Source organism: Phacochoerus africanus, chromosome 15, assembly GCF_016906955.1.
Source record: "Phacochoerus africanus isolate WHEZ1 chromosome 15, ROS_Pafr_v1, whole genome shotgun sequence".
Classification (NCBI taxonomy): Eukaryota; Metazoa; Chordata; class Mammalia; order Artiodactyla; family Suidae; genus Phacochoerus; species Phacochoerus africanus.
In genome coordinates, this window is record NC_062558.1 from 41011312 (window position 1) to 41031471 (window position 20160).

Genomic DNA, 20160 nt, shown 5'->3' on the forward strand with positions numbered 1-20160 from the left:
CACAGGGCTTGGCTAGTGGGGTTTTGGGGGGCAGCAGGTGTAAGGAGCCTGGTTGGGGCCTGCCTGCTGGCCGGCCAGCCCACGCGGTGGGGGAGGCGGCGGCTCGCAGTCCTGGGGCCGCGTGGCCCAGCTCTAGTGGAGCCATGGTCTCCAAGCTGAGCCAGCTCCAGACGGAGCTCCTGGCGGCCCTGCTCGAGTCAGGCCTGAGCAAAGAGGCGCTGATCCAGGCGTTGGGTGAGCCAGGGCCCTACCTTCTGGCCGGAGATGGTGCCCTGGACAAGGGGGAGTCCTGCGGTGGTGCACGAGGGGAACTGGCCGAGCTGCCCAATGGGCTGGGGGAGACGAGGGGCTCCGAGGACGAGACGGACGACGATGGGGAAGACTTCACACCACCCATCCTCAAAGAGCTGGAGAACCTCAGCCCCGAGGAGGCGGCGCACCAGAAAGCCGTGGTGGAGACCCTTCTGCAGTAAGGACCCCTGCCCTGTCCCAGCTCCCAAGGAGCCCAGGGGGTCTACCCTCAGCTCCTGACCAGCCCTTCCCAGTCTAGAGTCCGTGAGCGGTGGCTTTTAGCATGATTGTTGGGAAGGGTGACAGGGCCCACGAGAGCTTGGAAGGGGGTGGGGTGGGGATCCTGGCTTGGAGGTTGGAGGCTCCCGTCCCCTTCCCTGCCCTCGGCAGGGTCCTGAGTCCCCATGAGCTAAGGCGTTCCACCCCGGTCATGCTGCAGGGGAGCTCTGAGACAGGGACAGAGCAGGAGAGTCCATGATTCAAGGGCCCGGACAAATGTGGGGAGAGGGGTTATTTTTAGCCATCATGACCATTTCCATTCCCCAAACCCTAACTCCCCTGCTAGGCACCAGGACGCAGCACTGGGGAGGGGGAGCCCAGGATAGGGTTTTTGGGGGCTCCCCTGGCCTCCCCAGAAATCAAGCGTTCAGCCAGGAGAGCTGGGGTCTTTCTTACCTGAGGGAAACAGATTCTTCAGGGCGGGAAGTGCTCCCCTTTCCAGCACAGCCTCAGGCCCCTACCTCACCAGGCAAAGGCCTCCCTGCTCTGTACGCCCACCCCCTGGCTGGCTCCCCAGCTCCCAGAGAACTCAGTGGGTCTGAGCCCAATGCCTCCCCTCTCCTCAGCAGAGCTGACCTGGTTACTAATTACCCACAGGCTTTATTATTTCTCTTTTGTTTTATAAATTTATAAATGGCAAAAGGCTCTGATAAGGCCTGTGATCATTAACTTGTAGGGCTGGTGGCCTGGGGCAGCCTGAGCCAACCGACTTCCCACCCAGCAGGGGTGGGGGATGGGGAGGCTAGAGGTGAGGGAAGGGGGGCCTGGGGGCTGCAGGGATGGCCCCTCCTCTAAGGCTCTGTAACCTCCACCCCAAGGGCTGGGCAGAAGCCCTGTGGAGGTTTCTCATGTGTAATTTCAGGCAGTGTTGAGATGAACTCTGGAGGAAGCCAGGGATCACTGCTTCACAGACCAGGGGAACTGAGGCTCAGAGTGGGGAAGTAGCTTGACTAAGGCCACCCACCTCAGACTCCACCCCACCCTCTTTGATGCCCTCAATGGCTGTGCGGGGGGGGGGGGGGGGGGGGGGCAAGGGGCCAGCTGAGTGGGTGGCTGAGGGGTCTGAGAAAGAGTCCCAGGGGCCATCTCTTTTCTGTCCAAGGTCCTGATCCCAGCTTGGGGTGGGGGAGGGCTGGATCCCCATCTCAAGGGGCCCTCTGGGTCTGCCAGGCCTTGTGTAGGCCCGGGCAGGGGGCAGGGGAGCATCCAGGGCCCCCTGACTTGGCAGGAAGACGAGGGCAAAGGGCCCTGTCGGCTGCAGGGGAGGGGCAAAGAGTCAGGCATCAGCCGACCCAGGGTGGGGCTGGGCCAGACCTGCTCAGGGCCCCAGATGGGATGAGGGGCTTTCGGTGGGGAGTGGGGGCAGGGGGTGCCAAAGGCCTTACCTGGCTGGGTGGGGCCTCTTGGTCAGCAGCCCCTTTGGTGAGACGGTGGGTGGGGGGAAGGCTTCATCCACAGGTCCTGAGTGGGGAGCAGGGGTCAAAGTGCTCCCTGGGGACCAGCAGAGACCTGGAAGCTGAGGGAGAGGGGACACCTGGAGGAAGAGATGGAGAGAGAGACCTGGAGAAGCAGCATGGAGCGAGGAGCCAGGAGGGGAGAGGGGCTCACAGGCAGCTGGGAGAAGGGGCTGGGGAGAGAGCGAGGTGCCCCAAGCTGCGAGGAGGCTGGAGTGCTTCCCTCCCACCCCATCAGGTTTTCTTTAATGCTAACAGCATGCTATTTACTTTCCATTTAAATTTGAGATGTTGCTATAAATTATCAACCAGCTCCTTGTTCCTGTGGAGTTTATAACTAACTACCTGGGTTACTTATTGTTCAGGTAACAAAAGGGACCTGAAAACGCCCTGAGGGGGGAAAGTGGGGCCTCAAGCCTCAGGGCATAGGCTGGAGAAGGGTGGGCAACCCCCCATGAAGACCTGGGCAGAGAGAGAGGTTGAGGCTGGAAAGGATGGTGAAGAGGCGGAACTTCCCCTGGAAGCCAAGTGTGACTAAGTGTGACCTTGGGCAAGTCTCTTCTTCTCCTTCTGCCTCCATTTCCCTTCCTGGACAATGAGTAAAATTCCAACTCCCTGCCCTGGTTCCCTGCCCTCTTCCTAAGGGACCTCTCTCCCTCTCTCCCTCCCTTCCCTCCAGTTACACTACACTGACTTTGCTGATCCCCACCTCAGGGCCTTTGCACATGCTGTGCCTTCTGCCTGGAGCCCTCTTTCCAGCTCTTCCCAGGGCCAACTCCTTCTTCTCTTTCTGCTCAAATAGCACCCTTCTGAAATTAAGTCCCCCCCAGTCACTCCCTCCTCCACCGCTTTCATTGACTTTCTCCTGAAACTTAATCATTATTTAGGATAAGTTTAAATGATAAAATAAATAAAAAGATCATTATTTATCTTCTTTGTTTTTCATCTCCTGCCATGACAACAGAAGCTCTTTCAGAGCCCTGTTCACCAATCATACATCTGATATCCAGCCCTGTGGCTGACATGGGGCATGAATGAATGCATGACTAGGTTTCCCTGAGGCTCTGGGGACATCTGCTGCTATGGCCAAGGGAGGAACCTGTACCCAGGGCCTCCAGTCCTTGAGTAGCTCAAACCCTAATCTTGAAGGTCTCTGACCCTCTCTATTGCAGTGACAAGGCATTGAGACCCAGGAAGACAGTGGCCAAGGGGGGACAATCTGACACCCCTGATGAGGCCAGCCTGCTTGGGCTCAAACCTTAGCTCTGCCCATTCTAGCTCAGGCAGATGATTTCATTTTTCTGAACCCCAGTGTTCTCTGCAAGGTGGCGCTGATGATAATGCTTATGTATGGGGTTATAACACCTAAGAGCAGCAAATGGTTGCTGTGGCCGGTGATCCCATTTTACAGATGAGCTAAGTGAGGCTCAGAGAGACCTGCCCAAGATAACTTCTGCAAAGCAATAAGGCCAGGACTTGGACCCAGGTCCCTGAGGTTGCGTGCTGGTCTTTGATACTTTCATCTCCCTCTTTACCCTGTCAGTCTTGCTGGGAACGTGACAATCACCTCACTTCCACACAGTGCTCTGGGGCTTACACAGGGCTTACAAAGGCATAAACTCCTTTCTCCTCCTGACAACCTAGGAAATGTTATTAGCCCCATATCAGAGTTGAGGAAACTGAGGCACACAGAAGTTAAGCAACTTCCCAGGGCCACCCGGAGATTGAGTGACCTGAGATTCACCCTGAGAACTTGGGCCCCCTCCAGATGAGTGGCCCTTTGGGCTGGTCTCTCAGCTCCGCAACTTTGGACCCACTGAAACCCCGTGGGCTAGTGAGCAAAAGGCCCCAAGACTTGAACCTCTGATTGACCCCAGAACAGGCAGGAAGTGGGAGGAAGGAGATGTGGACGAATCTTCCCCTCTCCTGGGCCCTCTTCTCTCTGCTGGGGGACCAGGGGTTCAGGACCACATCGCTGATGAGAGTGATAACCTTACTTTTCCACTTACTGAGCACATATTCTGTGCCAGGCACTAGCCTCAGCGTTTTACTCCTATTAGAAACGCATTCAGTTCTCCCAACAGCACTGGCGGGCAGGCATGGATTTATGGCCACGTTACAGGGGAGGAGTTGGGGGGTGCGCGCACCAGGTTCGAGGTCGCAGTGGCGGGATCTGAACCCAGATTAGTTTCACTCTCAATCTATTAGAGTGAAAGCATGAGATGCCTGGAGACCTGGCCTCTTAGCTCTGAGTTGGGGAAACTGTCCTGAAAAAAACCCAGGTTCTTCGAGACTCTGTGTGTGTGTGCGCATGTCTGTCTGTCTGTCTGTCTGTGTATATGTCTGTGTGTTGGGGGCTGGGTAGGAGAAAGAGCAGAAAATAGAGAGGCAGAGACAGAAGGAGAGAGTGAGAGAAATAAAGACAGACATAGACACATGGGGTCAGATGGACTGGGACAGGTAGTAAATCTTTAGTCTGAGCCAGGAGAGGCCCTGGTGAAGGAAGGCTGGGCAGCTTCTCTCTGGAGAAGAAGCAGAGGGAGGTGGCTCTCTCAGGAGGGCGATGACTGTGTTGGGGGGAGGGAGCAGGGAGGCCGTCGGGCAGCCCAGCCCCAGAATCAGATAAACATGTTTGTCAGGGAGCACAAGGCTGGACTTTGTCCTACCCTTCCCTCCTAGCTCTAACTGGCACCTGGGGAGCAAGGGAGGTGGCAAGGAGAAGGTTCTGGGAGCCCCTGAAAGCAGGGAGACAGAGGCTCAGAAAGAGCCCTGGGAAAAGTGAAATATTCTTGAGTCCCAGCGAGGTCATCTTGGACAAGCACTCAGCTTCCTGAGCCTCAGCTTTCTCACCCGTGAAATGGGCATACAGGCAGTACCTACTTCCAAGGGTCATTGCAAGATTTCAACGACCAGCTCTGAGCACAGTGCCTGGCTCAGCATAAATACTCAAGACACATGAACTCTCACAGCTCTCATTTTTACACAAATGGGACTTTGCTGGACCAACTTCTGATTGTTTTAACTATACCTGTCCACCTTCCTTCCTCCCTCCCTGTATGGAAACTGCTGATAAAAAGGAGGAAGTCAGAGGGCCAAGGATGATGAAAGGCTCTGTGCCCTCATGTCTCAGAAGGGCATTGCCAATGGGGCCAGTGAAGCTGGTTCTCTGAAGAAGGAAAGAAGGGCCAGGGGAGAAGGCAGCGTGGGGTAGGCTTCGGAGTGCTGACTGGGTGGGATTATTTGGTTTTAGGTTTTAAAAATAATAATATCTCCAGTTTTGGAGTTCCCGTTGTGTCTCAGCAGTAACAAACCCAACTAGTTAGTATCCATTAAAATGTGGGTTTGATCCCAGGCCTCGCTCAGTGGGTTAAGGATCCGGCATTGCCATGAGCTGTGATGTAGGTCACAGACATGGCTCGGATCCCAAATTGCTGTGGCTGTGGTGTAGGCCGGCAGCTACAGCTCTGATTTGACCCCTACTAGCCTGGGAATGTCCATATGCCGCCGGTGCGGCCTTAAAAAAAAAAAATCAGTTTTAAACATTGTATATGCATATAGGAGTTCCCGTCGTGGCGCAGTGGTTAACGAATCCGACTAGGAACCATGAGGTTGCGGGTTCGGTCTCTGCCTTTGCTCAGTGGGTTAACGATCCGGCGTTGCCGTGAGCTGTGGTGTAGGTTGCAGACGCGGCTCGGATCCCGCGTTGCTGTGGCTCTGGCGTAGGCCAATGGCTACAGCTCCGATTCGACCCCTAGCCTGGGAACCTCCATATGCCGCGGGAGCGGCCTAAAGAAATAGCAAAAAGACAAAAATAAAATAAAATAAAATAAACATTGTATATGCATATATAGTATGTTAATGATATTATATTACATAATTTACAAAGTACGGAAGAGTGACAGAGAAAACCATCTCTCTCATGCTCTCCCCCAGCATCCAATCAGCGCTTCTGGGACCTGGGAAGATGCGGAGTAGTAGGACGTGAGACTCACCTACTCCCACAAATATACTGAAAATATAATAAGTGATTCTAATTCATTCTGCACCCTTCTGGTATTTCAGCCAACACAAGCAAATATGTAGAAATCTTTTATCGCACTTTAAATTTTACACAAACAGCACAGCGGACCTAACAGACAAACTGTTCCATCTGGGCTCGTACAGAGCTTTCTCAGCAGGTTTTCTGGGCTGCCTTGCATGGAGGCACCACGACTGGGTTAATCAGCATCCTTTTGCTGGACACCTAGGTTGTCTCCAGTCTTTGGCTGTGGCAAGCGACTCAGCAATGAATCACCTCCCACACACGCCCTTTGTCACAGGTGCCAGTATGGGAAGACTTCGATTTAAGAAGCAAATTGCTGCCTCTAGGTGGGAACAAAGATTCAGGATTGCACAGACCTCGGTTCAAATCCCAGTTCTGCCTTTTTTGGTCCTGTTGCATCTGACACATCTTTGTAATAGAAGCTCAGGACAGGAAGAAGGAAAGAGAGAAGGGCTGACACAGAACAGGAGAGGGAGAGAGAGAACGTACATCGTACAGGCAACCTGACCCCTGATTCCCTACAGTGAGCAGGGGACAGGAATGTGAGTCACAGGTGGCCTCAGGTCCCCTTGAATCCCTCCAGCGAGAGAGCCTGAGCCCACAGAGTGCAATTCTGTGCTCAAATGCGCACATTTTTTTCTTACAAGGAAACTTCAGAAGGTCAGCATATAGCCCTTCACCTGGGACTCTGCTAAGGAACTAGCCACCTGCCTCAGTGTTCGGGGGAGACTGATCATACCACAGTCTAGGGTTCAGTGCAGATTTTCAGGAAGACTTTTTTTTTGTTTTTTTGTTTTGTGTTGTCTTTTTGCCATTTCTTGGGCCGCTCCCACGGCATACGGAGGTTCCCAGGCTAGGGGTTGAATCAGAGCTGTAGCCACCGGCCTACACCAGAGCCACAGCAACGCAGGATCTGAGACGCATCTGTGACCCACACTGAAGCTCACGGCAACGCCAGATCCTTAACCCACTGAGCAAGGTTAGGGATCGAACCTGCAACATCATAGTTCTTAGTCGGATTTGTTAACCACTGAGCCATGACGGGAACTCCTTGTTTGTTTTTTTTTCTTTGATTGTTCGTTTTGTCTTTTTTGGGAGGGGGCTGCACCCATAGCATATGGAAGTTTCCAGGGGTTGAATCAGTGCTGCAGCTGCCAGGCTACGCCACAGCCACATCGGATCGAGCTGCGTCCATGACCTACATCACAGTTCATGATAACAGGCCAGGTATCCAACCTGCATCCTCATGGATACTAGTTGGGTCTGTTGCCTCTGAGCCACAACAGGAACTCCTCAGGAAGCATTTTGACGCTGTGTATATTTTACCTGATAGGCTGACTTAGAGCTGAATCCCTTCTGCTGGGATGGGACTCTGCTGGGCTGACTCCCTGACCTTGGGCAAGAGATACAAGTGACTCAAGTGCTTTTAGCCTCAGGGGCCTTGGCTATGAAGTGGGAGAATCATGTTTATCTCCTTGTTTTCAGACCCAATTGTTTTTTTTTTTTTCCAGTAGATCTCTCTCAACCATCCATCTACCCATCCATCCACCTATCCATCCATCTATCCATTCATCTACCATCTACCCATCAACCATCCCATTTCCATCCATCCATTCATCCTCTCAGCCACCATCCACCATCAATCCATTGACCATCCCACTACCCATCGATCCCTCCATCCACCCATCCCTCCATCTATCCATACACACACACACACACACACACACACACACATCTGCTCACTCATTCGTGCATACATCAAGGGCATACTCTATGTTAGGCCTATTTTAGGTGCTGAGAACCAGACAGTTTCTGCCCTCCAGGTGTTTATAGCCTCTCATAGAGGATAAGATACAGCCACAAATAACACTTCTGGGTAGAATGAGGAGAGGTCTTTAATGGCAGCACAAAGGTGAGGACCCTCCCCATCTGACTTGTGCAACCTCCAGGGGTCCTCTGCTTATGACCACATGTGTCCATGTGTCTGTGTTGCCAAACCTTTTTTTTTTTGTCTTTTTGGGGTCACGCCTGTAGTATATGGAAGTTTCCAGGCTAGGGGTTGAGTTGGAGCTGTGGCTGCTGGCCTACGCCACAGCCAGAGCAACACAGGATCCAAGCCTCATCTGTGACCTACACCAGAGCTCATGATAACGCTGGGTCCTTAGCCCATTGAGCGAGGCCAGGGATCGAACCCGAATTCTCATGGATACTAGTCAGCTTCAATGGGAACTCCCCCATGTTGCTAAACCTTTATCTGTTCCCAGGTCTGTGTGGATCTGATTGGGAACTGTGTCCACATGTCTGCCATGTCTCTGTCCCCAGTCCTTGTGCTCTGACGGGAGTGTCCTTACCTCCCTGTCCCTGAGTCGGGGTGCAGGCTCCCAGGCTCCATGCTTGCTTCCATCCACCATCCCCACTCCCTGGGGGACAGGGCTCCAGCACCCAGGACCCCCACCCCGCCCACTAGGCACCCTGGCTGAGCAGGCCCCGTCCTCGCCCTCCCTGCAGGGAGGACCCGTGGCGCGTGGCCAAGATGGTCAAGTCCTACCTGCAGCAGCACAACATCCCACAGCGGGAGGTGGTCGACACCACTGGCCTCAACCAGTCCCACCTGTCCCAGCACCTCAACAAGGGCACCCCCATGAAGACGCAGAAGCGAGCCGCCCTGTACACCTGGTACGTCCGCAAGCAGCGAGAGGTGGCCCAGCGTAAGTAATGACTGACTGCAGCCCCATCTTCCCAGCGGGGCCTGGGACTCCCTGCAGCTCAGGGGGTGGGGTGGGGGCTGGAAGCCTCACCACCCCGTTCCTGGACAGACAGACTAAGAGGAGGTTATATTCTGTGCCAGGCCATCTGGAGGAGGGGAAGAGGTGGGAGGTCCTGGGCATCCAGAGATGCATGAACTGGAGTTCCCCCTGTGGCACAACAGGATCGGTGGTGTCTTAGGACTGCTGGGACACAGGTTCGATTCTGGACTTGGTACAGTGGGTTAAGGATCTGATGTTGTCACAGCTGTGGCTTAGGACACAACTAACTGTGGCTTGGATCGGATCCCTGACCCAGGAACACCATATGCTGCGGGGAAGCCAAAAAAGAAAAAGAAAAAACAAACAAAAACACAAAGATGGATGAACTGGGCACCTGCCTTCTAAGAGCTCCCTCTTTAGAGGGGGAAGTAGGAGAAAAAATCATTGTGATGCAGTGAGACCTGTATTATAAGGTAACAACCACAAGAACAGAAGCTAGTGTGTATGGAGCACTCACCATGTGTCAGGCCCAGTGCAGGGCACTATGGAAAGTATTTCCAAGTGTTGAGCTGGTGAAAAGGAGAGAATAATCTCCTCTGCCTCAGGGAGGGAGGGGCTCAGAAAGGATCCCACTAGAATTATGACCTTTTGACCAAGTCTTAAAGTGTGAGTTGAATTTTGACCCATGAAGGTACAGGGAAGGGTGTTTCAGGCAGAAGGAACAGCAAGGGAGTTCCCATCATGGCTCAACAGTAACAAAACTGACTAGTATCCATGAGGATTCGGGTTTGATCCTTGGCCTTACTCAGTGGGTCAAGGATCCTGTATTGCTGTGAGCTGTGGTGCAGGTCTCAAATACAGGTCGGATCTGGTGTTGCTGTAGCTGTGATGTAGGCCAGCAGCTACAGCTCTGATTGGACCCCTAGCCTGGGAACCAGAACCTGTGTCCTCATGGATGTTAGTCAGATTTGTTTCCATTGAGCCACAACGGGAATTCCAATTATCCGTGTTTTTAAAAAAGCAAAACAGGAGTTCCTGTTGTAGTGCAGCGGAAACAAATCTGACTAGGAACCATGAGGATGTGGGTTTGATCCCTGGCCTCGCTCAGTGGGTTAAGGATCCAGCATTGCCATGAGCTGTGGTGTAAGTTGCAGATGTGGCTCAGGTCTGGCGTTGCTGTAGCTGTGGTATAGGCCAGCAGCTTGTAGCTCCGATTTGATCCCTAGCCTGAGAAACCCATATGCCGCAAGTGTGGCCCTAAAAGGCAAAAAAAAAAAAAAAAAAAAAAGCAATTCACAGTTTTAAAAAAACAGAAAAAATAAAGCTTTTACAGTAAAAATTAGGTGCCCTTCTCCCAGAGCAGCCACTGGCATTCCCAGCCTCATATGCATCCTTCAGGGACACTGTATGCACATATAGCTATATGTAGTTTTCTTTTTCTTTTCTTTTTGTCTTTTTTTTTTTGTCTTTTCTAGGGCCGCACCCTTGGCATATGGAGGTTCCCAGGCTAGGGTCTGATCGGAGCTGTAGCCTGTGGCCTACACCACAGCCCCAGCAACGTGGGATGCGAGCCACGTCTGTGACCTACACCACAGTTCACAGGAATGCCAAATCCTTAACCCACTGAGTGAGGCCAGGGATTGAACCCGCAACCTCATGGTTCCTAGTAAGATTCGTTAACCACTAAGCCACAACGGGAATGCCTAGCTGTATATAATATATATGTTTCCCTGGCTCTTTGAAGGGTTGCTAGCTGTTCAGTTTGGAGGTGTCATTAATTCGCCTCCTGCCTGAGGACCAACCAAAAGTGGCTGGGTCACTTTTCCCCTGGCTAGTACTTGCACTTGAAGCTTAATTTTCAAATTTGGAAAGTTGAAAATATCTCCGAATGTACGTAGGAGATAGAATTCAAGTTTCTGTTCTACTGTGCTAGTTTGGAAAAACATTTAACTTCCCTGAACCTCAGCCTCCTTCTCTGTAAAATGGGGTGGCATGTGCGTCAAATGTAAACAAATGCTGCTGCTTACCTGGAGCCTTGTTTTGAGGATTGTGAGATTACATCTTGGCTCAGGAGAAAAGTGTGCAGGGGTTGATGAATAATGTCTGCCTTGGACACAGGTGAGGAAAGGGGTGGTGCGTGTGCTGTGTGCTTATTGTCACTGGATGAGGTGATTTCTAAGTTCTAGCTGCAAGCTCCTCTGGCTCAGCACCCTGAGAAGGAGAATCAGGGACATGGTCAGGTGAACTGATGGGATTGGCCGATGTCCTGCTCATGGCTCTCTGTGCCCACAGAGTTCACTCACGCAGGGCAGGGTGGGTTGATTGAAGAGCCCACGGGCGATGAGCTGCCAACCAAGAAGGGGCGGAGAAACCGTTTCAAATGGGGCCCAGCATCCCAGCAGATCCTCTTCCAGGCCTACGAGAGGCAGAAGAACCCCAGCAAGGAGGAGCGGGAGGCGTTGGTGGAGGAGTGCAACAGGTAGAATGGCCAGCAGTCAGAAGGGCTGTTTGGTCAGGGCTGGGGAAAGGCTGGGGAAGGGGAGAGGGGCTTTGGGTGCTGAGGGAGGCTCCCCAGGTTTTGAAAGCTCCTGCTGTTGGCCCAGGAGTTCTCAGCTCCTGGGCTGAGTGTCTGAAACCCAGCTCCATTTCTTGTACCCCCCACCCCACTGACCCAAACAACCCTTGAGTGGCTGCTCGACTCCCTTATCCTCACTACAACCCTATGTTTATTGTGCCCACTCCCTGAAGAGACTAAGAGAGGCTAAGTCACTAGCTCAAGGTCACACAGCAGACTGAGATTGAAACTGAGTCTGCCAACCTCAAACACTCAGGTAGATCTCTCCTTCTCAGAACCCTCCCCCCACCTCCAAGGAGAGGGTTCTTCTGTGCCTGGCCTGGAGGCTCACAAGTGGCCATTCCTGCAGGGCGGAGTGCATCCAGAGGGGGGTGTCACCATCACAGGCGCAGGGGCTGGGCTCCAACCTCGTCACGGAGGTGCGCGTCTACAACTGGTTTGCCAATCGGCGCAAGGAAGAAGCATTTCGGCACAAGTTGGCCATGGACACATACAGTGGGCCACCACCGGGGCCAGGTCCGGGCCCTGCACTGCCTGCCCACAGCTCTCCTGGTCTGCCCCCAACCGCCCTCTCCCCCAGTAAGGTCCACGGTGAGTGCCATGTGGGCAGGGGGACTGGACAGTGGTTAGAGGGACTCTGAGGGTAGGTGGGAGAGTTGGGGAGCACCACCTCATTGGTAGCAGCCACCCACGCCTCCTGGCTTTCTCCACTCCATTGATCATCAGCTCAACCCATTCCATATTCACTCCAACTCCTTTTTTTTTTTTTTGTCTTTTTGCTATTTCTTGGGCTGCTCCTATGGCATATGGAGGTTCCAAGGCTAGGGGTCGAATCGGAACTGTAGCCACCGGCCTACACCACAGCCACAGCAACGCAGGATCCGAGCCACGTCTGCAACCTACACCGCAGCTCACGGTAACGCCGGATCATTAACCCACTGAGCAAGGGCAAGGACCGAACCCACAACCTCATGGTTCCTAGTCAGATTCGTTAACCACTGCGCCACGACGGGAACTCTTTTTTTTTTTTTTTGTCTTTTTGCTATTTCTTTGGGCTGCTCCTGCGGCATATGGAGGTTCCCAGGCTAGGGGTCGAATCGGAGCTGTAGCCACTGGCCTACGCCAGAGCCACAGCAACGCGGGATCCGAGCCGCGTCTGCAACCTACACCACAGCTCACGGCAACGCCGGATCGTTAACCCACTGAGCAAGGGCAGGGACCGAACCCGCAACCTCATGGTTCCTAGTCGGATTCGTTAACCACTGCGCCATGACGGGAACTCCTTTTTTTTTTTTTTTTTTTGGTCTTTTTAGGACCACACCTGCAGCATGTGGAAGTTCCCAGGCTAGGGGTCTAATGGGAGCTGTAGCCGCCAGCCTATGCCACAGCCACAACAACACCAGATCAGAGCCTCGTCTGTGACCTACATCACAGCCCACAGCAATGCTGGATTCTTAACCCACTGAGAGAGGCCAGGGATCAAACCTGCGTCCTCATGGATACTAAGAAGATTTGTTATCTCTGAGCCACAACGGGAACTCCCCCAACACCACTTGAGTTTGGTTACTTCAATTCATTTCAGATCAACTCGACTCAATTCATTTCAGCTCAGTTCAATTCAATTCAGTGCAACTTGTTATAATCCAATTTAGTTCATTTAAATTTGGTACAGTTTGATCCAATCCAATTCCCAATCATTCAGGTTTTTTTAAATTCAGTTTAACTAAGTGCATTTCAAATAAATTTAGTTAATTTTGTATACAGCTCACTTCCGTTTTAATCCAATTCTATTTGATTCAATTCAACTCGATTAATTCATTTCAGATTTGATTCAACTATATTTGGTTTCCTTCAACAAATTTCAGGTCATTTTATTCAACTCAGTTTGAGGCAGTTACATTTCACTAGTTGCGATTTGGTTTGGCTCAACTGTCTTTCGTTGAGCACCTACTGCATGTCAAGTATAGCCTTGGGTGGCAGGGGCAACAGGGCTAATACAATGTGGCCCTTGTGTTCAGGGAGTTGGAAGCAGCCAGCACAGGGCCTGGCAGGAAGTGGACCCTCAAGCAAAGTTTTCTGGCTGCATAAAGAAAGATGGGACATAGGAGTTCCCATCGTGGCTCAGTGGTAACAAATCTGACTAGTATCCATGAAGATGCAGGTTCGATCCCCGGCCTCGCTCAGTAGGTTAAGGATCCAGTGCTGCCATGAGTTGTGGTGCAGGTCACAGACACGGCTCAGATCTGGTGTTGCTGTGGCTGTGGTATAGGCCAGAAGCTAGAGCTCCCCTACCCTGGGACCTTCCATATGATGCAGGAGTTGCCCTAAAAAACAAAAAAAAAAAGAAAAAGAAAGAGAGAGAGAGGGAGGGAGAAAGAAAGAAAAGAAAAGAAAAGAAAAGACGGGGTAAGGGGCCTGAGCAAACCAGTATGGTTTGGAGGGATAGGGGCCATGGAGGTTAGCAGGGAAGCAGGGTGCTGAGGTTGGACACTGTTCCCACTCCAGGTGTGCGCTACGGACAGTCTGCTACCAGTGAGGGGGCAGAAGTACCCTCAAGCAGTGGTGGTCCCTTGGTGACGGTGTCTGCACCCCTGCACCAAGTGTCCCCTACAGGCCTGGAGCCCAGTCACAGTCTGCTGAGCACAGAAGCCAAGCTGGTGAGTGTCCCCTCACCAGCCTCTCAGTCCTGGGGAGACCTTTCCTTTCCCATCTTCCCCTGGCTGGGAGATTCTGCAGCAGTCCCTAGGGAGGCAGGGTGGGGCCTTACTCTGACTCAGTCTGGCTTTCCCTCCAAGGTCTCAGCCACTGGGGGCCCCTTGCCCCCTGTCAGCACCCTGACAGCGCTGCATAGCTTGGAGCAGACATCCCCAGGCCTCAACCAGCAGCCCCAGAACCTGATCATGGCCTCACTTCCCGGGGTCATGGCCATCGGGCCTAGTGAGCCTGCCTCCCTGGGCCCCACATTCACCAACACAGGCGCCTCCACCCTGGTCATTGGTAAGCTGGTGGGGAAGAAGGGAGGCATCTGGGTGTGGGGCTCCCACAGGATCCAGGAGCTGGGAGAGAAACTGGGACTCCTTCATTCATGTATTTATTAGGGCCCACTCTGCGCTCGTCTAGTGATACACAAGTGAACTGAACAGACCAAAATCTCAGTCACCCAAGTGGGGAGGCAGACGATCAGCCTAACACGTAAATTATATACAGTGTATATTTACAGTTTAGAAGGTAAAACAGCAGCAGACCAAAATCTCAGTCACCCAAATGGGGAGGCAGATGATCAGCCTAACACGTAAATTATATACAGTGTATATTTACAGTTTAGAAGGTAAAACAGCTATGGCAAAACAGCAGGGTAAAAGGGACTGAAGTTTTCTAGGTTTTAGTTTAGGGTTTTTTTTTTTTTTTTTTAAGCCCATAAAGACTCTTTGCAGGAATGGTTATGCAGAAGCTCAATATGTAAGACAGACAGGGAGCTGCCCAGAGAGGGGTAGAGAAAGTTAGGCCCCAGGGCCTGTGTACTACTGTGAAACCCAAGGGTTCGAGGGAACCTAGCTTGACACACACACACTCCCCACCCCATCCATATAACGAGCCAGTGGCTCAGAGAGATGGAGCCACTTGCCAGGGCTATAACTTAGTGGCAGTTCTTAGTGCAAGAGTGTCTCTTGATCACTTCATTCCCTCCTCCAATTCACTGGCCCCAGGAGGGAGGGATGGTACCCCTGGGGTCTGGGCTGGGCCTGGGGAAGCCAAGGAGGTGGCAGAGGGCCTGGCCGACTCCTGCCCCTCCTGCTCCAGGCCTGGCCTCCACTCAGGCACAGAGCGTGCCGGTCATCAACAGCATGGGCAGCAGCCTGACCACCCTGCAGCCCGTCCAGTTCTCGCAGCCACTGCACCCTTCCTACCAGCAGCCACTCATGCCCTCCGTGCAGAGCCACGTGGCCCAGAGCCCCTTCATGGCCACCATGGCCCAGCTGCAGAGTCCCCACGGTGAGCGCCCCTTGGTCCCACACTGGGGGAGGTGGCGGGGGAGGATGGCTGGTGATAAGCCCAGGGGAAGGCTTCTGTTTAGCAGACACTGTGGCCTGTGGGTGTACAAGCATGACTGCTTCTGTGACAGGGGCTCTGCAGGTGCTAGGATGAGTGTCTGTGGGCCAGAATGTTTCAGTGTGTGAATCCGTGTGGCCGTGTGTGTGTGTGTGTGTGTGTGTGTGTGCACTCGTGCACATGTGGGTTTGTGTGAGTGTATGTGGGCGACATCCTGTCATCAAACACCGGGATTCCTGCAGCACGAGGTAGAATTCTAAGAAGGAAGTTAACATAAATTCTCACATAGCCTCACATTAGGTTTAGGTCAGATTTTGCCACCAAATGAGCTCTAGTGCCAAAGTGATGAAAACTCATTGGTTTTCAGACCTTTATGGAATTTGGAATCGTGGATAAGGGATTGTGGACCTGAACATCTGTGTATTTGGTTGAGGGCACCATTTATGAGTGAATGTGGGTGGCTGAGTGTTTTTTTTTTACCAAGTTGCATGTATTTTAATGTAAACAGAGAGGAAATTTCCAAAGCCAGTAGGTATTAAAGTCTCCATACTGATACACTATATTGATCCTAAAGTAACAAAACAGTAAAAGTTTTAGGACAATGTACATTATCAACGAATGTTCAGTGAGTTGAATTTAAAGTACCACTCCTTCAATTTAGTAAGATGAAGACACTACACCATGAAAAAATATAGGTAATAAAGGGCTAAATAAAGGTAAATTTAAAAAAACCAAGGTCAGAGCTAGGTGGGGCCCTAGGATAACTTAGGAAAGTGGTTTAAACTAGAAGCCTCATGCATGCTTGGTTTCACTCCAGCAGGAAGTACATTTGCTCTACTAGAGACCAAACTTGGGCTAAGAGTGGAAACTTAGACAAGGAATTTATGATAGAAAAAAAAAATAAAGACATGCTATAGCACAAAAAACCAGACAACACAAAGGAAGCACCTCTTTTACCACCACTGATCTGTGAATCTCTATTTGCAATTAACCTTAACTGTATATAGGTTTACATTACATCCTTTTTAAAAAAATTACTCAGTGAATTTTATTACATTTATAGTTGTACAACGATCATCACAACCAAATTTTATAGCATTTCCCTCCCAAACTCTCAGTGCCTCCTCCCCCATCCCCCTCAAGCTGTCTCATTTGGAAACCATTGAGTTTTTTTTTTTGGGGGGGGGGCTAAGCCGATGGGATGCAGAAGTTCCTGGGCCAGGGATCAAACCTGTGCCACTGTGGGAACCAGAGCCAGAGCAGTGACAACACGGGATCATTAACCTGCTGAGCCAAAAGAGAACTCCTGGGTGGGTAGATTTTTATCCATGCGATTTGTGTTATTTTTCTGCTGGCATCTGTGTTTTTGTGGGGCTGGGGACTGACTACAGGTGAAAGGTTGGGTTACACTGTGGAGAGGGTCCTGGAGTAGAGATATGCTGTCCCCCCCACCCCCCAACAGGGGGCGCCAGCCTTTCCCTCCAAGGTCGGTGCTTAGGACAACAGCACCTGTGCCTCTTGTTCCCTTTCACACCTGGTAATTCCACGTGAAGGAGCTGGGTTTGGGTTCCTGGCCTCCCCCAGACTCCTCTCCACCAGACTAGGCAAAGCAGGCCCCTGTAGTTGGGGAGCGCATCCAACTCTTCTATCTGGAAGAAATGAACCCTGAGTCCCCAACTACTGTCCCACAGGGCTGCTCACCAGGCCCACACCCTACTTTCCCTGAGCCCCCACCTTGAGGCCCTCCTGGGAGGGGTGCCCAGGTGCCATGTATATACCCTCCCCTCCCCTTCCCGGCCAGCCCTCTACAGCCACAAGCCCGAGGTGGCCCAGTACACCCACACGGGCCTGCTTCCGCAGACCATGCTCATCACCGACACCACCAACCTGAGCGCCCTGGCCAGCCTCACGCCCACCAAGCAGGTAAGGCCCAGGCCTGCCCCAGCCCCTCCCTGGGCCCTGCCCCAGGGCACAACCAGGAGGGCTCAGGAGGCTGCCTTTCCACCAGGTCTTCACCTCGGATACTGAGGCCTCCAGCGAGTCTGGGCTTCACACGCCGGCATCTCAGGCCACCACCATCCACATCCCCAGCCAGGACCCTGCTGGCATCCAGCACCTGCAGCCCGCCCATAGGCTCAGTGCCAGCCCCACTGGTGAGCAGCCTTTCCTTGGCCCCCTTCCCTGATGTCCCCAAAGCTGGGGAGCAAGGTGTGCCCAGCAGAGGGGGGTAAATGAGAAGGGGCACCTGTGCTCCCCCAAAGTGAGCCAAGCGGGGTGTGAAACCACAGGAAATGGGTCTCACAGTAACTTCTATTAGGCTCAGTTGATGAAAAAGATAACCAGAAGAGGTAATAGCGGGTAATCGTGAGGCCAGAACGGGCTTGCTGGGGGCCAGAAGTGACACAAATGGTTTAGGGTTTAGCATTTTTTAAATTCATTGCCAACAGTTAAAAAACAAGAGCTGTCACAGATTTCTGGCTTCTCTTGCAAAGTGAGAAGGACTCCTGTTCCCCTGTGGCAACCACAGGGTGTGGGCTCTCCAGCCCAACGCCACCCACCCGACCCACATTTCCATCGACGACCGAGTCTGCAGCCCACGCTGTCACAGTGAAGAGCAGGCACTTTGGGGCCTGGGGCAGCCACTTGCTAAGTGTGAGCCTCAGGGTCCTCCATCCAGCCCTGATGGCAGCAGGGACAGTCACCAAGGGCTCCATGCTTTACCTGTCAGGTGTCACTGCCTCCGTTTTACAGATGATAAAGCACTCAAGGAGGGGCTTGGCCTTGCTTCCGACAGCTACTAGGTGGTGGGGCCAGGACCTGAACCCAGGTCCAAACTCAAAGCCCATTTATTCTCTTAACCGTCTGAATTAATCCCGGTTCTCCTAAGATGCAGAACCAACAGGAATATACACACATACACACACACACAAACATATACATATGTTTAAGGAATTGGCTCACAGGACCGGGGGGCAGCTGGCAAGTGTGAAAGCCACAGAGCAGGAGGCAATGTTGTGGTCTTGAGGCAGGATCCCTTCTCTGGGAAACCTCAGCTATTGTTCCTAAGGCCTTCAACTGACCAGATGAGGCCCACCCACATTATCGAGGGAAATCTTCTTTACCTAACGGCAACGGATTTGGGTGTTAACCACACCTATTAAATGCCCTCACAGCAACACTTGGATTGGTGTTGGGCTCAAGAACTGGGTAATAAAAGGAAGCCAAACTGACACACAGAAGTTCCCACTAAAATGTGCTGAGGCCACTCCCTGGGGCGCCCTGGAGCCTGGCCAGAGGTTGACAAGACCCAGGGGTAGGGGTTTGATTTTAGGGTTCCGGTTACCTGCTAAGATTCAGGAGGTAGTCCCCACTTTCCCATCCCAGGTCCCCTCAGGGATGGTGAGTGGGGAGGGGACATAATGGTCAAGGCGGGCAGCCGGCAGCTTCACTGTCCCTGCAGTGTCCTCCAGCAGCCTGGTGCTGTACCAGAGCTCCGACTCCACCAACGGTCACAGCCACCTGCTGCCATCCAACCACAGTGTCATCGAGACCTTCATCTCCACGCAGATGGCCTCATCCTCCCAGTAACCATGGCAACTGCTTCCAAGGGGCTGGGCCCTGAAGCCTACACAGCCTTTTTGAGGAGTGACGACGAGAACATCTGAGGCTACAAACTTTCACTGCCTCTGGGCTGCTGCTCTTCCCGGGAAAATTGTGCCTCAGTCCCTACCAGGTTGTTGACTTCAGAAAGGGAGGGTTTCTGAGGTGCCCCAACCCGAAGAGGGCTGCTTCAGTGTGCAAGAGGGGATTATGGAGAGCTGGGAAGCAGAGCCTGCTCCTGGCAGGACTCTGGAGGGACTGTCCCTGATGCTGAGGGTAAACGTTGTCACTTGGAAGAGAAAGGGGAAGCCTGTGGACTTGGGGACCCCCAGCCTGGGCCTGTGGAGAGCACTGGCACCCTACTTCTCAGGACACAGGCCTGTGTGCCTGGGAGAGAGGCCACAGATCAACATGGCCCCATTCTGTCACCTATGCCCTGACTGGGCCACTCCACCCAGCCCCCCTTCCTGTTATTAACCTGCACGTGCATTTCAACCTACCTGTCCCCCCCATTCAGATCAGCATTGCCTGGGTGACTACTCTGCACCAGGGCCTGGGGTGGGAAGGCCTCTCCAGCTTCCCGTGTCCTGAGCAAACTTCCTGATGCCAGTCTGGCATCTTGCCTCTACTAGAAAGCTCCCCAGAGGGCTAGACATTGTCCTTGCTCCTGTGGGAGGCTCGTGATTCTGCACTTGGTGCCAGCTTGAGTCGTGGGGCAGCAGGCCCTTTCCTGGTTTGGGGGAGAAGATGCTGAGCTCAGAAGGCAGTAAGGCCAAAGCAGCTGGCAGAGCTGAGCCCAGAGGGGAGAAGAGAGGTGAGGCCGGTGGAGAGGCTGCCGTCTGGAAGCTTGGGGACTGGCTGGTGAGGGGAGGGGGAGAGGCCTAGACGGTTCTCAGCCCCCTGAAGACCTGCCTGAGGCCCTGAGGGACAAGGCAGCCATGTCGATCCAGGGCTCACTTGACCCCTCCCCAGGGCTGCTGCAGATCACAGGGCCCTCATGGACCTCCTCCACCTTGAGGAGGGGGCTGGGGAGGACTAGTGCCCCTGCAGCTTGCAGCCAGCTAAAGGCAAGCCTGCACATTTATTTAACTTTTAATAAAGCAAGTGAGGAACAGGTTGGAA

The 20160-nt window shown here is 52.9% G+C and overlaps 1 protein-coding gene across 1 annotated transcript; it reads left to right on the top strand.

Annotated features, from left to right (window-relative positions):
• The first annotated feature begins 91 nt into the window (after positions 1-91).
• Positions 92-20091, top strand: HNF1A (HNF1 homeobox A). Its single transcript, XM_047762641.1, has 10 exons — positions 92-469; positions 8575-8774; positions 11091-11292; positions 11738-11979; positions 13894-14045; positions 14184-14385; positions 15190-15381; positions 17240-17361; positions 17447-17591; positions 18899-20091. The coding sequence occupies exons 1-10, from the start codon at positions 144-146 to the stop codon at positions 19024-19026; spliced, it is 1911 nt and encodes a 636-aa protein (XP_047618597.1). The 5' UTR covers positions 92-143; the 3' UTR covers positions 19027-20091.
• The last annotated feature ends 69 nt before the right edge of the window (positions 20092-20160 follow it).